The 2737-nt window shown below is 40.6% G+C and overlaps 1 protein-coding gene across 1 annotated transcript in view; it reads left to right on the top strand.

The window, feature by feature from the left end:
* The window catches only part of gjd2b (gap junction protein delta 2b), a gene marked incomplete at both ends in the record, with an annotated part of 1765 nt that extends 1366 nt beyond the window's left edge, over positions 1-399 (top strand). The window contains one exon of the mRNA XM_080744357.1: positions 1-399. This exon is cut by the window's left edge and continues 454 nt beyond it. Coding sequence (XP_080600483.1) covers positions 1-399 — 399 coding nt within the window.
* Between the last annotated feature and the right edge of the window lie 2338 nt (positions 400-2737).

Raw genomic sequence — 2737 nt, 5'->3', positions numbered from 1 at the left:
AGGCGGCAGGAGGGCATCTCCCGCTTCTACATCATACAGGTGGTGTTCAGGAACGGGCTGGAGATCGGCTTCCTGGTGGGTCAGTACTTCCTCTATGGATTCAACGTCCCCGCCGTGTACGAGTGCGATCGGTACCCGTGCATCAAAGACGTAGAGTGCTACGTCTCCAGACCCACCGAGAAGACTGTGTTTCTGGTGTTCATGTTCGCCGTGAGCGGCATCTGCGTGCTGCTGAACCTGGCGGAGCTGAACCACCTCGGCTGGAGAAAGATTAAAGCCGCCGTCAGAGGAGTGCGGGCTCGGAGGAAGTCTATCTATGAGATCCGCAACAAGGACTTGCCGAGAATGAGCATGCCTAATTTTGGCCGCACTCAGTCGAGTGACTCTGCCTATGTGTAATCGCCTATGCAAAGTCCAGAATGTTCATTTATCTCTTTAAAGTGTGGAAATGGACCTGTATTGTTTATGCACACACTCTCCACAGTTAAATAGCAATCTGCAGGGCAGATGTATTATAGGATGAATGATCAATGTGGAGGGACATTTATCTCAACAACCTCGACAAGAGGAATACGGTTGGGTATTGATCTTATTTTTTTAATTTATTTTAATTTTATGGACAACCACGACAAAGAAACCGAAATGACCAAACGTCTTTGTCGTATTTAATGAGAACAAGGCACTGATGTAACTTTAGTGTTTTTATTCATTTGTTTTATAAAGTGCTTCTTAAAAGCATACAATCATAATTGAATTTAAGTGTTTAGATGTTCCCATCCCTCTCTCTCCCCGTCTCTCTCTCTGTCTGTCTGTCTGTCTGTCTCTCTCTCTCTGCCTGTCTCTCTCTCTGTCTCTGTCTCTCTCCCTCCCTCCCTCCCTCCCCCCTCTCTCTATCTCTCCGTGTGTGTCTGCTGTTCACATGTACACTGCGTTTGTTCTTGCACTACTAAGCCAAAACGATAGGCCTATTTATACTTGCAACGGTGATGTAATGACATTCCACTCAGACACTTACAGTATGCCATAGTGAAAACACACCGTCAGGTGAATTTAAATATAGAACACATTCATGCAGTAAATAACTATCATTTAGCATATATTACATTAGTGTTGTCATTGTATTGGGTTGCCTGTACTTACACCATTGTCCTTAACCCATGTGATCACTCATTCACTTTAGCTAACAAGCATGAGCAGCAAATGCTGCAAACACCTCAGTTCTTTAATGTATCTTTCTTTTCTTGATATATTCTTTTGGTTTATTTGTTTGTTTGTTCTACACAACCGAGCGCCCATTTCTTTCATTTGTGTTTTTTCTATTGTTTTTGTGTCATCAAGTGCCATATATGTACATATTCTACATAATGTATTATATTATACAATATATCTGTAAAATATTACAACCTTTATCCAGAAATGTGACTTCTAAGAAATCCCACTTTGGACTATAAAACTATCATCCTCTTTCATTTGAATAGCTGTGGCAAATGGAATGCGATCATCATGGTTTCTTTGTTAAATTGCAACACAAAAGCCCAAACCATTGTGGCAACCAGAGTTATTGATGGACTCCGATCTTAATCGCATAAATAAGGCATACATTTGAATTTCATTGGCAAAGGGGAAAAATCTTTCTGCCATTGGTGCTATTATTTCCAAGAGGAACTACTCTTTTATCTTTCAACCTGGCCTCCATATTTTAGGCATGTCATTATAGGCAAAAAATGTCCAAAAACTGTTAAAAATAGAAGACATAGCAATACAAGCTCACAATGCATCGTTGTGAGCTTGTAGATCAGCTATTTTTTGCTATTTGCCATATGACCAAGTATATACTGTAGGGCGTACATGGTGTGACTGTAAAACAACACTGACATGGGTCTGTAATAAAAATGGAAATCATATAAATGAGACACTATAAGTTGTGCGGTTAATTCTTCAAAACCCCAGCAAGTATTCTGATTGTTTCTGAGAGCACAGAACTGGGAGCAGAATGACAGTTATGCACTTTGGACCAGAACCAGAATTCTACTTCCGGATAGATTCTACACTCCTGTGGTTGAAATTATGACTGTTTCATAAACCCTGTACCGTACTTCACGTCACAAAGCAAAAACAAGCCATTCTTATTTTGATACTATATGTTTTTTTTTATTGATTGTTTGAGTATTTTATTTGACAAAAATGGAGAACAGTACAATTATAGTCAATACAATAACAAATGTAGTACAATACAAGTACAGTTAAACACCCTGCCTAAAAGGAGCATCCCAAATAAGTCCTTTTACAGTCTTTTTTACGTCGGAAGTCCTTGGTATTCAATTCCCTACTCCATAGGCCAATTTATCATATTCGTTATGGATCTTTCTCTTTTTCCACTTTTTTCAGCCCCATTTGGGCACCAGTCAGACACTGTAAACCACAGCATCATTGAGCCCCTGTCCAGCCTGCACACTGTAGTCTTCACACTAAAAGTGACCTGCTCCCAGTCAATGGTTTATTGTAAAGAATATAATAATGACTAGGAGCAAGTTACTGTACTTCTACAGTGTGGGGACTTGATCAGTTTGTCCTGCTTTATAGTGGATGTGCCTTTTCTTCACATCATCCTAAACCTTTCACACCTCTTCAGCACTGGTGGCTAGTGGTCACGTGCGTGTGTGTGTGTGTGTGTGTGTGTGTGTGTGTGTGTGTGTGTGTGTGTGTGTGTGTGTGTGTGTGTGTGTGTGTGTGTGTG

This window comes from Nannobrachium achirus (assembly GCF_963921795.1).
Source record: "Nannobrachium achirus genome assembly, chromosome: 16".
NCBI lineage: Eukaryota > Metazoa > Chordata > Actinopteri > Myctophiformes > Myctophidae > Nannobrachium > Nannobrachium achirus.
Note: the sequence above shows the minus strand (reverse complement) of the source record. Positions and strands in the feature narration are given on the sequence as shown.